General features: G+C 40.1%; 1 protein-coding gene across 2 annotated transcripts in view; it reads right to left on the reverse strand.

The window, feature by feature from the left end:
* Positions 1 to 14,301, reverse strand: part of LOC137092861 (alpha-1,6-mannosylglycoprotein 6-beta-N-acetylglucosaminyltransferase B-like) — a 201,477-nt gene that overhangs the window by 133,501 nt on the left and 53,675 nt on the right. For both annotated transcript variants that reach the window (XM_067457377.1, XM_067457386.1), the window contains one exon: positions 6,934 to 7,043. In XM_067457377.1, the coding sequence (XP_067313478.1) occupies positions 6,934 to 7,043 (110 nt within the window). The remainder of the gene's footprint in view (positions 1 to 6,933; positions 7,044 to 14,301) is intronic.

Genomic DNA, 14,301 nt, shown 5'->3' on the forward strand with positions numbered 1-14,301 from the left:
GTTAGATCATGTCAATTATCAAGTGTCAACTTTGTTAAACATTAATTGCATTAATATGCCGACATGCATGTGTGTGCGCTTAATGATTTTGCAAACATTTTAAAGAACATTGGTTATATAAATGCAATTAATAACTAATACAAGATTGTTTAAAGGACTTAATAACATTCTCATTTTCCATTACTTAATATAAAGAGAGGACTATTTACTCCTAATGACAGAATAACAAATCCTTTGATATGAGCTAATTAAACAGAATAACTGTGTTAATTACAGTGACACTGAATGGAGAAAAGATTTAGGTATCTAAGCATAGTTTGAGATATTAATTGATCTCTTTTGAAATGCAAGAAAAGATTGAAATTGCTAGGACTTTTTTTGTCTATGTCTTCATCCATAAAGCATAGTTCACTGTTTGTTCATATTAACTAATATAGTTAACTAATGTCAATATTATAGTGGCATTATAGCTCATGGTCTGGAGTCCTCTCTGGATAGGAGACAGAGTCCTCTCTAAACAGGAGACAGAGTCCTCTCTAAACTCGGGACAGGAGACAGAGCCCTCTATGGACTTGGGACAGTAGACAGAGTCCTCTCTGGACTCTGGACGGAAGAAGTAGTCCTCTCTGGACACTGGTCAGGAGCTGGAGCCATCTCAGGTCTCTGGTCAGGTCCTTTAGACCTCACTAGATTCTGATCAGTGGCTGGAGACACCACAGAGTCTGACCAAAAGTCTGTTAACCAGTTGTCTCCCGCTGGTTCCGGTTAGGATCTGATTTCCGGCAGCATTCACCTTAACTAAAGTGGATAAAAGTAACTGTGGCTGAGTGGTGATCCCAGTGGACTGGTATGTGGAGGGGGAGGGCTTAGGGTGAGCTGGAGCTCCTGCATGCTTTCGGATAAGAACTGGACAATGATTGTCCTCATAAACTAGCCTGACAAGCCAGACCCACATCAAGATGTTTGGTCTGGAAACTCACCATAGACAGGGCTCAATCCGAGGGGCGGGATAAACGGTTGTCTTTCAAACTCACTCTGCACGCGATAGGATAGCGCTACACCAACCGGAGCAACGACGGTGAAGGGGAACTCGCTGACTGATTAAACATTCGCCGTATCCGGTCGGCTAAACTCAGAACACATCTTCCCTTTTTAAGAATGACTTCAGTGCCGCTCTTTGATCTTTTCTCAGAGGAAAGCTTAACTCCAAGTCTTCCGGAGGCGCGGGCAGAGCTGATTCGAAAGACCACCGCCGTTCGCCAGTTTCTGTGTTACTAGAAGCACACAAACGCAACTCGGCCGTCGTCATTATGGCCCCGCCCGCCGACTCTATACACGATGTTATTGGGCCGTCCAGATTCTGAGGAATACAGCTCAGATAGGAATTGAGAGTTGCTAGACCACACTTGCAGTCAAATTAAATTTGCTGCTGCTAGGGTTTCTAGATTTCTAGGCTACTCATAAACAGCATCAACTATGAAAACAGGCAACAGGCAATGACTATATGATCACTCCAGCTCACCAAATATGAATACTCAAGAAATCCAAACATAAACTTTAATTGTAACTCTTAAGACCCGGCAGATGCAACAACCACACACAAAAATAACAGGTCATACCAGTGACTACACCAAGACTGACTGTGATGGTGAAACTTAAGTAGTGAACACAGCCGAGATAACAAAACAGGCACAGCTGAACTAAATGAACTAATGATGGTTACCATAGAGACAAAGAAGTGGCAGGAAACTGAACAAAGAAACACATGAATGAATCAAAACGCAAACTGAAAGTCCAAAATAGTTAACAAATGATTGCTGTCGGGTGGAAACTTTGTATTTAATCACTTTGAATATCAGGTACTTCCATTAGGTTGTTAAACGCAATGGCCGTGTTTCAAGCATTGATTAATGATGTCCTTAGAGACATGTTAAATATCTTAGTCTTCATATATCTTGACGATATCTTGATTTTCTCCCCCTCTCTCCAGGTTCATATCCAACATGTTCGCCGCATCCTTCAGCATCTCCTGCAGAACCGGTTAATCGTTAAGGCAGAGAAATCCACCTTCCATGCCAAGTCGGTAACGTTTCTTGGTTCACTTATTTCGGCCTACAGGATCAGCATGGACACGTCCAAGGTCCATGCCGTGGTGGACTGACCCATTCCCGATTCACGCGTCGCACTCCAGCGATTTCTGGGGTTCGCTCATTTCTACCGCCGGTTCGTGCACAACTTCACAGATCACTGTAATTTGGAGTATATCCATTCGTTGAAGAGACTTAATGCAAGCCAGGCTCACTGGGCACTTTTTTTCCCCTGTTTTGATTTTACTATCTCGTACCGTCCTGGCTACAAGAACGTAAAGCCAGATGGCTTATCATGACAATTCACCTCTCCAGAGGTCGCACCTGCCCAGGAGGTGTCAAACACGTTTTTTGCATTCACGGGCTTCTTACCGACTTTGTTTCGGACCGCAGGCCCCAATTCGCTAGCCTGGTTTTACCAGACTCTCGTACATTTCATTTGCACATAGAGTCTGGCCACTCTCCATTGACAAGGGTTTATTTCCGCGAAGGCGGGCACCCTGTTGAGGTTTAAAACTATTGGATCTGCCCTGAGCCACTCTGGATCTGCCATAACCAATCGCTAACGTTTGGTCGTGACGTATGTCATGCGCCCTTCGCCTGTTTCACTCATGGAAATCCGACAAAATAAAAGTGCACATGTGCATGCCACCTCAGTAATAAAACTAGGATAAAACCTAAAACTCGTGCATTCGGATTGTGATTTATACACGCCACGGTGGAGAGGAGAGTTTTGTGTTTGGGAACGCGGCGCTCACGTGGTCCATAACATCATTGTATGCTGTAAATAAAATGTCATATGCTTGGTATGATAATAAAATGCTGCTATAAATAACAGACCGATTCAAATGTTTAAGTGCTTTTATTTTAATTTGTTTGAGCGGTGATGAAATATATTGCTCTTCTAAATACTTGCCAGCATTTTAAGGAAATACAAGTCTATAAATGCATCCTTATAAAAGCAAAGCAACCGTATGGTGTTCTGCAGTGGTCAAAAATGATTACAAACAATGAATTTTGAAGTGATATATTGTTGAAAACTCAGAGATGTGGATTCGGACAGCTGTTACATCAACACGACCTTGCGTTTGTCAAAAGCAGTAGGTAATTCGGCCAGGGATTTTTCAGCGGGTGGTGAGAGACGGACGGCAATAAAATAACTGACCAGTCCCTGTAAATTAAATGATGGCAATACCTTCTGACCCCACGAGAAACAGTTACCGTCCGAATAGCTTCAGCCAACTCCTTCATCACTAACGAAGCGATCTGGAAAATCAAACTTTTCCTGAGTTTACCCTGTTGGAGGGCCACCAACAAACCCCAGCAAAGACTGTTATTGCTCCGGTTTTAACTTCTGGATATTCGGCAGTGGTGCCACAATGCACTGAATGGTTTAGTTTGCATCTTTCTCCGCCGCCATTACTGAACTACATCTCAAACCAGCGCTCGACATCAACCTCATCGTTCTCAGCCACTCCCTCTATTCGCTGATTGGACCGGTAAAAATTTGTTCGGAGAAAACCTAAGACTACACAGCAGTCCCAGACGTAGTACTGAAGGAAAATGAAAATTGAGCGGAAGTACGTAGCAGGGCAGAGCCAGGCTACCAATTCGCATGCCAGTTTTGGAAGGAGTTCTGCTGCCTTATTGGAGCGTCGGCGAGCTTCTCCTCTGGGTTTCACCCTCAGACTAATGAGCAGGCTGAGCGTGCTAACCAGAGTATTGGGCGCATCCTCCACAGGTTAGCATTTTCGCAACCCTGCGTCCTGGCCCGATCAGCTCCCCTTGGCATTGTACGCATACAACTCCACACCTTTGTCCGCCACTGGTCTTTCGCCTTTTCAGAGATTCCTAGGCTACCAGCCCCCCTTTTCCACACAGGAGCGCGAGTCTATGCAGGCTTACATCCAACGTTGTCGATGTACTTGGAAGAGGGTGAGAGCTGCCCTCCTCAAGTCCCGTACTTGCTCTTGTCGTGCCACAAATCGACACAGAATTAAAAGCCCTCGTTATATTTGCGGCCAAAGAGTCTGGCTTTCTACCCTCAATCTTCTGCTCCAGACTGCGTAGCGCAAGTTGGCCCCTAAATACATCGGGCCATTTCGCATCGTTAAGGTACTTAGCCCTTTGTCTGTGAAGCTTAAGCCTCCCGCGAATCTGTGACATGTGCACTCGGTCTTTCTGTCCGGGTGGAGGGTTCTCCTGTCTATACTGTCCGCAGGATATTAGATGTTTTCTTGTCGATTGGGAAGGCTATGGTCCCGAGGAGAGAAGTTGGATTCCTGCCTGGGACGTCCTGGACCGCTCGCTCATCGATGGCTTCTATCGCTCGCGTTAGGTTCCTGTTTCGGCGCACCAAGGAGGCGTTTGTTGAGGGAGAGGTATTATCATGGTCCTGCCCCCCCCCCCCCTTTGCTGGTCAGCCGTGCACTCACACTCTTTCTCAGGTTTTTCTCTTCGCCTGGGTGCTATCAGCTGGTTCTCATAATCTCTTCATCAGGCTCGCTCTCTACACACCTGCTCTCTCTTTCCTCCTGATCATCCTCTCTATTTCTAGTCCTTGTATGCCCTTTGTTCTCTGTCAGAGTATTTGCACGGTTTACCTGTATGTTAGCTGTGTTTGTTCTCCTCATCTCGTCCTGTCTGGTTGGCTGTGTCTAGCCACCTGTCTACTCAGCTCTCAGGAGACTGTCCTGTGTCTATGCTCTGCCCAGCTTAACGACAATGGTTGCAATGATTGTGCCCGTGAGTCCACTTCCCCTAGAGCTGCCGTTACCAGACACTTTGGTCCCTGCCTACAGACCTGCCGACCCACCGGGACCTGCTACCGCCTGAGTTATTTGTGATATGAGACTTTATGTTATTAACTGCAGAGGCTATTGCTTAAGTTATCATTTAAAGGGTTATTCACTTGCCTCCTCTCTCCAGGGTCCTCTCTCTTCCCCCTCCCCACAGGACAAAAAGACTAGTGCTAAAAAAAAGACTAGTGCTAAAATAGATCCTTGTGGAATAGCAGTGCTGAAGTCGACATACATTCTTCCATCTGAACAGCAAAACTTCTGTTTTTAAAATAAGACTACAATTCAGCATTTCCTTAAATACCTTCAAGGAAATCCATTTAAGATCAAAATATTATGGTCAATTGTATCAAACACAGCTGAAAGATCTAATAGCAGAAGTAAGGTCCTATTACCATGGTCCGTGGCTTTAAAAATGTCATTAAAAACTTTCAATAATGCATATTCTAAACCCGACTGAACAACTTCACCAACAGTTTTATCAGTGAGGAAGGACTCAAGTTGATTAAAGACAGTTTTCTCCAAAATCTTTGCTAAAAAAGAAGCTTTGAAATAGGTCTATAATTGCAAAGCACACTCATACCTAGGTTTGATTTCTTCAACAAAGGATGGACTATAGCATACAATAAGGAACAATTCCAGACAGTACACTCTTATTAACTATTGTTAATACAAAATAACCAATCAGCTTAATAACTTTCCTAAATAGCATTGAATGATTTTTGTGTTTTGTCCATCACTAGAACGGCCACATCTGAGGCTGTAAGTGCATCACATTAGGTTTTCATCAACTTAAACGCTGACAGTTTTTCTATCATTTGCCCAAAGTCATATTCCAGTAAAGACGAAGTGTTATGAACAGGCTTTTTAAGACAGTATTGACTATGAGTCGCAACAAATGCTAGACCAAGACTCTTCTCCGTTCCTCAATTATATAAAACATTAGCCTTTATGTAAGCAATAAGGTATGAGAGGCTGTGCTCTAGTGTTGTCAAGACCACCTAAACCAAGACCAAGTTGAGACCAAGACCAGCGTGGGACCAAGACAAGACCAAGATCAAGACTCTGTGGGGTTGAGACCAAGACAAGACCAAGATCAAGACTCTGTGGGGTTGAGACCAAGACGAGACCAGCATTCCTTAAATTAATCTGAAAGATCCATATCTACTTTCTGAGAAATTACTTAGAATAGTAAGACACTATAGCGCTTTACCAATCAAACCACTGACAATAAAATTAATGTTACAGATGTTCTATCTGAATTGGTACAATTACACCTTTATAAATAATGTTAAGATTAATTTAACATTAAAATATTAACACAATATAACATTCACAGATTAATTAATTCAACCGATTTGTTGTAAGCAGCAGATTCTTTTAATAACAAAACGTTCAGTATCATTTGCAATCACGCTTATATTCATGAAATCAGCTCTCGTGCTCTTGTAGTATTGCTTAATTATATTCTATGTTATATTTAAAAAAATGCACAATGCACCTGTAATTAAGTGATATACTTGCAGTTGTGGTCTTTTACTGGTCTTGAGATAAAATACAAAGTCCGAGACTGAGACAAGACCGAGTTCAAATGTGGTCGAGACTGAGACAAGACCAAGACCTTCTGATAAATGCTTTGACTAGTCCTGCCAGTGTCAGGACACAGAAAAAACCCTTAACTGTTAAAAGGGCTAGAGATCGCAGCGGACATTCTAACTGATTTTTTTTATTATGAACACTGGACTGGTGTTGATTATGTTTACTATGAACACTAGAACACTGGAAAAAATGCTTTATCTAAATGCAGGTATTACACTTGCTTACTCGATCTCGCTCACTAGGGATGCTGTACGTATTAAAACAACCAGCTCTTTATTTACCATTGCATTGGAAACAAGCAGAGACAGTCTAAACTGTGTGATAGGTTTGACTGACAGTTTGTTGACCGATTGGAGTTACAAGGTTTAGTAACAAGCTGTTCTAATACTTTTCATTTAATCAATAAGAAAGTTTGGTCTGTGCCAGCCAAATATAAGTGAAAGATTCACCTCTGCCTGGGATGTTGGTCTTCTTGAGAATCTGCTCCATTCGTATTGCCATGTCAGATACATTCTGGGCGATGGCCTGGATTCGCTCTACCAGACCTATCGGCTGGAATCTGGAAAAGTGAACAAAAGTGAGACAGAGAAATTATGCCCAGCTCTTAAAGAAAATGACTCTGGCGTACTTTGTTAATCCCTGCTGCTGTGTGTTTTTTCGTCTTTCTCTTTTTTGGAACATGGCAGTTTAAATCAAAATCCACTTTGGTGTAAGAATCAGCTCAGATTTTCCCCTAACATCTCATTTTGTGTTCCACAGAAGAAAATAATAAAACTTTAGACCGACATGAAGGTGAGAAAAGATTACTTTAAAAGTGCATTATGGAAATGATACATGTTACGGTGTCTGTGACTAATAAATATGAGAAATGAGAAGACACAAGGTCTAAAGATGTATCCTCTAGCCTCTACAGAAGTAGACGTGTCTTTATTCATTGTGAAACTGAATTGCAACATCCTTGAATGGTGCGATTACCCATTGGACATGCTAATTGCTTGAAATATGCTTGGAGCATGAAATAGCGATGCTTCAGCACTGACACCATTTACATAGATAGATAATGAAAATGACATGCGGCATGTTTAGGCCTGGCCCTGAGAGAAAAACATGTTACAGCAATTAAGTCAGGAACTTAATTCCCTTGTTGTCGACAGCCTAGGAGCGATCGGAGAGATAAAAACACCTGGGTTCACACGAAAGGGAAACATTACATCATTTAATTGTTCAAGAGGTAGATTTTTGTTAAAATTAAGATTTCACCACTTTTTGATAAATAAAGCTAACATTAAATGAACATGTGTTCATTATTTTCAAATGCCTTTTATATGTCATTATGTGTTGATCATTTAAATAGTTTTTACTAAAAAGAGTAAAATAATCATACAACATTTCAGTAGCACCTTCAGTAACACCTCCTAAGGTTAATTAATACTGTAACAAATGTATTGCTCATTGTTAGTTATTGCATTTGTTAATTAATGGTTTTCTTACTGTGGACCTTAAAGCAATAACAATCATTTACTATGGAAGTCAATGGGGACCATCAAAACCTGCATTCTTCAAAATATTTTCTTTTGTGTTTAGAAGAAGAAAGACTTGTACAGGTTAGGAAAAACTCGAGGGCGACTAAATTTAGACAGATTTGTCATTTTTGGGTGAACTATCCTTCACCCAAAGTAAAAGTGTCACCAACATTTAAATTTGTATTAAGCTTACAAATGGCATATAGCCTACACTGTAAAAAGAGAATGTGCAGTTGGTGCTTTAAAGGTGCACTATGTAGTATTTTTACAGTAAAATATCCAAAAACCACTAGGCCAGTGTTATATATTTTGTTCAGTTGAGTACTTACAATATCCCAAATGTTTCCAACTATTTGTAAATTGTGAGAAAATTGCTATTTTAACTAAGGACCGGGATGTTTCAGCATAACGTTATCTGCGTTACCCTCGGTTTAATTCTAAAGAAGCGCTTTTCTCTTAGCAGTGTGAACAAGTCACAGCAGCACCGAGGAAACACACAGAGTAACGTCATAACATCATTTTAAACACACTTTAATGTGTCTAATTTGATAAACAGAGCTGCTTTACCTTATAATCGTGACCGGAAAAAGGGGAAGTGCGCACACCCGGCGACTGTTCCCCGTCCCGTCATAATAAAAGTCCCTGTACTCGCGAGCCGTGTGTTTGTATAACAATTGCTCCAGCGGCCTTGCTCAGCTCCTCAACACTTGATCCTGCTCTGTTTCATACTACAGTAACGTTAAAGGGGGGGTGAAACACTCAGTTTCAGTCAGTGTCATGTCAATCTTGAGTACCTATAGAGTAGCATTGCATCCTGCATATCTCCGAAAAGTCTTTATTTTTTTTATAATTATATAAGAAAGATGCGCTGTTCCGAGTCTTTCCGAAAAAAGCCGAGCGGGTGGGGGCGTGTCGTGTGAGCGGAGCTAAATAATGACGTGTGCACGCCGCTGCTATTGTGTTGAGTCGAGTGCGTCGTAAAGCTGTCATCCCTAACAGCGGGGAAAAAACTTTATTCAAAATAAAAATATGGCTTTTAATCAGATACAGCCATACATCTATGATCCGGAATCAGACCCAGAGGCTGCAGTTGAACAGGAGCAGCAGCAAAAACGACTAGAGCAGGACGTCTCTATGTGGTACGATATACACTAACTATATAATATGCTTAGCGGCTTGTGTTATTTACATATTTATACTTGAATTATATCGTCGTATTTTTGTCTTTGAAGGTGTACATGTGGGAAGTGCAGTTGTGCACGTGTGTTTGTGTGTTTACGCGTGGTTTGTGTAGACAGGTTAAGTTAGTGTTTACATAGATAGACACGGAATAGTAGCGCATTTGAATGAAGAAGCGTGCTTATTTAGTTCAACATATTTCCCCCCTCTTTGTGTATTGTTGAGTGCTTTTACAATACACAAACATAAAGTTACACATATAGTGGCCAGCTAAACAAATGTACACGCACTACACATCGCATGCTCCATTGATCAATTTCTATATATAGTAATATATATAGTAACTATACGTGATCATGTTTGGGCTACTTGATGAGCATAGACACAGACATTTGAAGCAGTCTAACTCACCGCCCGCGGTTCTAACGTTGGGACTGCTCCATCCTTCAGCATTAGGCTATTGGAAAATCCGGCGTCATGCTGGGCCATGTTTATGAAACAGTCGGCACCGAAATGCAGCGAACAGATATAAACATTCGCGCAACTCAGTTGCTGATCCGGAAAAGCAAATTACATCCACTGTTGCCTTACCGCGGGGTTTTGGGGGAATCTGTGCAGGACTGTCTTGGTCTGGCAACCAAAAACGCACTTTTTGATGTCATTGTTAATTGTGCACATTACCTGTGCAGCGCAGCCTACGAGCGCTTTGATGGGCATAGCCTGTTGCTTTCGCTCTCTCCCTCTCTCTCTCTCCCTCTCTCTCTCTCACACGCTTCCGGTAGAATTGTCCGTAAGGCCCATACAAGGAAATTCCGCCCCCACTAACGTCAATGGGGACGCATGATCGCAAAAAACTTGCCGAAACTTATGACTAACCGGAAGTAGTATTTTTGACAAAGAAATACTCCCATCAAACGTCCACCTTAACTTTTGAAACTTTGTCCATGTTTAGTATGGGATTCCATGTCTTTAACAGTGTAAAAAGATCAGTATGCATGAAACAGCATTTCACCCCCCCTTTAATAACCGCATCCATGAACATGATTTCTGCCCGAGTCCTATTTTCCACCGGCTGTGAGGTGAAGACCACATGTCCCAAGATACTGCGCTCACACTTGGCGTCATCAAACTACACTTTTGTTTAGAATAAGCGCCCTCTAGTGGACGGAAAGTTGCATAGTGCACCTTTAAGGAAGTATTTATACCTGATTCTATCTATAAATTTAATTTGTGTTGTTGTAACTTAATTCAATCAGGTTTATGTAACATAAAACACATGAATGGTGTTTTATTTTAACTGAGTTACATTGACCCAATATACACTTCCAAGTAAAGCTCAGGATGGACACATTCGACACATGCTCGCTACGACTGCACCAGACCTATAGAGGTAGAGATGAGACTCATGTCAGTAGGACATCTGCTCTGGAGGACAAAGGTTTGTGTTTGGCTGTTCCTTGCTGATCGGTAAATTTAGCTTTAATGAGAAATTGTGATTTGAGTCATTATACACATTATGTTGCATCAAAGTGAAAATCACAACATTATAAAACAATTGATCATAGAGACCATTAGTGGCAAGCGTTCTATGGTCCACTTAGGCTAACGATGGTTTTGAGAAATGCAGCCCTGGGCGGAGGATCTGTAGTTCCCAGCATGCTTTGCAAGGGACTGCATTAATAGAGTAAATGTAGGCATTACGTGTGATTTTATATGTTTTTCAGTAAAGGGAAAGATGTTTGGAGTATACGTTAATGTTAATGTTCTGCTAATGTCAGCACTGACACCTGTCTTTACTTAGTGGTTCATTATATACATTATAGAGTATAGAGTAGTTTGATTTGGGTAACTATGTGTTCTTAAAGGAGATCTCCAGGGAATTTTTAAGTTAACTTTGATCGTTATACCTTTGTGAGTACAGTCTATATATATATATAAAAAAAAAATATATATATATATATATATATATATAAAAATAAATAAAAATAATATATTGTAGATGTTACCACATGAAGTACATTTTGTAAGTAGAACTGACAAAACTGTTTTTAGTGTAGTTAGTGATGGGATCATTAACTAGTATGCTTCCACTGCCCAGTGCTTACAGAAAAGGCTGAAGTTATATTTTTAAAATTGATTCTAAAGCAAAAAAACAATAATAATAAAATCCCAATAGCGACCCATATTTGCCCTGAAAATCTAGAAGAAAAAAACAAAACAATTAAACGATCAAAAGGGATTGTCTCATGCTGGCCAACATTTACAAATTGAGTAAATGCCAATATCCTGCTGACAACAGCAAAATCTTAGATGGGATGGACCTTTACATTAGAAATATCAGATATATTAGAACCAACCCGAATCACTGCCAGAAGATATCAGTCTTCTCTCAGCCTGGGAGTTTGACTGAGAAAGCCAGAGAAGTGCAAAACAGAAGATGAAGAGATAATAATAAAAACAGTTTACTGAATAAGCTTAGTTGTGTATGTTTCAATGCTTAGACTTCATCTGACCAGTACAAATCCACCAAGTGTTATAATACCACAGCAAACACAAAATCCTAAACATGTTTATTTGTTCAGGTTGTCAATGCAGTATCTGTACTCCTCAAGCTTTGTGACATTCTAGCTATTATTTTTGACTATATATATATATATATATATATATATATATATATATATATATATATATATATATATATATATATATATATATATATATATATATATATAGTTTTTTTTTTTTTTTTTTTTTTTTTTTTTTGTAATCTTGTATCTGAGATTATTTCACAAAACCTCAATAGGTTTTTTTTTTCAGGTATCTCAAGAGACTTGAAGAATCTCTTTTGGAGAGACAGGGAAATGTCTTTCAGCAAGCTCAGAGAGCGCATTGTCATCTTTGTTTCACACCAAGAGTTTGATTTCTTCATAATACAGCTCGCATGAACCGCCTGCAACCCCGTGCCCTGCAGCTACATCAGCAACACGCCGAAGCAAACAGCCCCCCTCTGTGAGCAACTCTGTCACTCCCAATAAATGTCACCTCTGCACGGCACAGAGCTGAACGCTCACAAAACCACGCCGTCTGAACCCTGACCTTTCCGACTTCACACCCAAAGACAATAAAGCGTTTAGGCGGAGCTGTCACACGCATGTTTGACTTCTGCATTCCCTGCACTTCTGAGATTTCTTTTTTTAGATGCTGTCAGGGCTTTTTACCTTCTGTAGTCTTGAATCCACACCAATCAAATCAAGCTTTATAAAAAAAAAACGTCAGTTGTGATTTTTCAGTCCAACAGTCACGTTTCGAAAACACAAGGTAAAGACTCAAGGGCTTTGCTCATGCTGCAACTGATTCAATATGTACTGTATTTTCAATCTTTAGGACAGACTTTCACATTTTGCCAGTGATGACTTTGGATCCGTTCTTCAGTCAGTGTAGTCAATATTCATTCTTTCTACATCATTTGTTGCTGTAATTACTTTAACTACAGCAAGGTGCCCTAAGACTTTTTTTCTACAGCAGCAAAGAGTACAGTAGAATGGAAAGTGATGAGTGTATCAGATAATATAAGCATCTGGGGCATGACGGTATTAAAAACAAATAATTTACATGTTCACTCATTCAATATGTACAATTTTTGTTAGTTTGGATAGGCGGTATGGTTCTGTTCTAGCTCTCTGCGCATCCATGCGTCTTAGCATGGATAAGAGCGGGGAGAGCAGCGATAACACCCCTTAGGGTAAACAAAACAAACATGGGCGTAAATTTCATCTAACAATACAATTTGTCATGGGTAATTTTTGAAGGGGACACAAATAATACAGCCAGAATCATATTTGTAAGGATATATTTGGTGTTTTGGTGCACTGAAAAATGATCTTATGTCTATTTTATCTGACAACAGATAACATCAGTTTTAACAACACAAAGTTGTTTAAATATGAGTTATCATAGGTTCAACATGCGGTAATATAATCACTGTGATGCAAGAGAGGGGGGACTCAAAATGTTCCTAAACTTAAAACACATTTATCCGGTTTGCGTTTGTATGGTTTTACTACTTACGCATTTATTTTAAGTTTATATCATTAAATTATTTACAATACACAATGTGGTTTTTAATGACATTTGTAGGAGGGGGAATAGTCCCGATCCCACCGCAATTAATGCCTATGAGAACAGAACCAACAATGTATTGCAGATATCAGTAATATTAATATTAAAATGTACAAAATAATGCGGGAATTTAAAGGGATAGTGCACCCTAAAATGTAAAATCTGTCATCATTTACTCACCCTCAAGTTGTTCCAAACCTGTGGAAATCTTCTGCTGAACACAAAAGAAGATATTTTGAAGAATGTTTGTAACCAAGCAGATAGAGCAACCATTCACAACCATAGTAGGGGAAAATACTATGGTATTCAATAGTTGCTTTATCTGCTTTGTTACAGCCATTCTTCAAATTATCTTCTTTTGTGTTCAGCAGAAGAAAGAAATTTCCACAGGTTTGGAACAACTTGAGGGTGAGTAAATGATGACAGAATTTTCATTTTTGGGTGAACTATTCGTTTAATCTGATGCAAGGGGAATCAGAATGCCAAATCCTGACTGGACGAGAGGAGGAGCTGGGGATGGAGGAGGGTAAATGAGCTCTGGAGAAACACGACAGCTGCTGATAGTACTGAAGGAGCTTATATATGTATGCTGTGACAGACGTCATATTCCTATAGGTAGACATTATCATCTTACTATCAGCTGATGCGAGCTCGACTAACGTGACCTGCCAGAACTATGCTACGCTTGATATAGCAAATGGAGGTTCACTGCAAGTCTTAATGCAAAGATTCCGATCTTTTGACCATATCAGATTTTTTTGCCCGCCTGTTTACATTGATTTATCTGATATCTGTGTTTACTTAATTCCCTCCCAAAACGATTGTCTGTAAATTTAATATGCACATGGAAGACCGTCTTGTTTTACTATGCGCATGGTAGAGAAAATCATGACTAGTTTTTTTTTTGTTTGTTTTTTTTTTTTGGTGCAATTGCAATAACGTTATCATTGCTGAGAAATACAAGGTAGTTTTTTGCTGCACATCATATGATGTATT

Source organism: Pseudorasbora parva, chromosome 2, assembly GCF_024679245.1.
Source record: "Pseudorasbora parva isolate DD20220531a chromosome 2, ASM2467924v1, whole genome shotgun sequence".
In the NCBI taxonomy this organism is placed as follows: domain Eukaryota; kingdom Metazoa; phylum Chordata; class Actinopteri; order Cypriniformes; family Gobionidae; genus Pseudorasbora; species Pseudorasbora parva.